This window comes from Nestor notabilis, unplaced genomic scaffold, assembly GCF_000696875.1.
Source record: "Nestor notabilis isolate BGI_N333 unplaced genomic scaffold, ASM69687v1 scaffold19056, whole genome shotgun sequence".
NCBI classification, from domain to species: domain Eukaryota; kingdom Metazoa; phylum Chordata; class Aves; order Psittaciformes; family Psittacidae; genus Nestor; species Nestor notabilis.
Window position 1 is genome coordinate 3,773 of NW_009933578.1, and position 892 is coordinate 4,664.

General features: G+C 61.5%; 1 protein-coding gene across 1 annotated transcript in view; it reads left to right on the top strand.

Annotated features, from left to right (window-relative positions):
- LOC104407624 (myotubularin-related protein 5-like) overlaps nucleotides 1–892 on the top strand; it is a gene marked incomplete at its 5' end in the record, with an annotated part of 5,169 nt that overhangs the window by 3,721 nt on the left and 556 nt on the right. Inside the window, 3 exon segments of the mRNA XM_010016950.1 lie at nucleotides 30–177; nucleotides 179–289; nucleotides 451–538. Coding sequence (XP_010015252.1) covers nucleotides 30–177; nucleotides 179–289; nucleotides 451–538 — 347 coding nt within the window.

The window sequence follows — 892 nt, forward strand, 5'->3', positions numbered from 1 at the left end:
GGTGGGGCCGAAGGGGTGGCTTTGCCCAGGGTGTCGGTGCTGGTGCTCAGGCATCCTCCTCCTCACGCCGCGGCCTCTGCTCCCACAGACCCCCAGCTCCCTGCTGATGTCCTCGGGCCTGTCCCACCACCGCCGCTCGCTGGGTGTGTACCTGCAGGAGAGCGGCGTGGGCTCCACAAATGGACAGCGACACCAGCAGCACGTCCACCCCGTCCAGCGGGAAGCCGGGAGGGCGCAGGAGCACCAGCACCCTCTACAGCCAGTTCCACACGTCCGAGAGCGAGAACAGGCAGGAGCAGGGCCCGGGGTGCTGACGGGGGGGATGCTCTGTGGGTTCTGCAGTGCGTGGACCACGGTCACCTCCTGTCCCTGCTGATGCTGGGGTGCCGCAGACTGAGCTGTCCATCCCTCCTCTCCCTCCTGCCCTAATGCACTGTCCCATCCATGCAGGTCCTATGAGGGGTCTCTGTACAAGAAAGGAGCCTTCATGAAACCCTGGAAGCCTCGTTGGTTTGTGCTGGATAAAACCAAACATCAGGTACCAAGGGGTGGGGAGGCCCAGGATCTGTCCCTGCTTCCATCCCTCCATCCTCCCATCCCTCCATCCCTCTGTCCTTCCATCCCTCTGTCCTTCCGTTGTTCCGTCCACCCACCCATCCATCCATCCTTCCATCTCTCCATCCCTCTGTTCTTCCATCCCTCTGTCCTTCCATTGTTCCATTGTTCCATCCACCCATCCCTCCATCCCTCAATCCATCCCCCCATCCCTCAATCCATCCCTCCATCCTTCCATCCATCCATCCCTCCATCCTTCCATCCATCCATCCCTCCATCCATCCCTCCATCCATCCCTCCATCCATCCATCCCTCCCTCCCTCCTTCCATCCCTCCA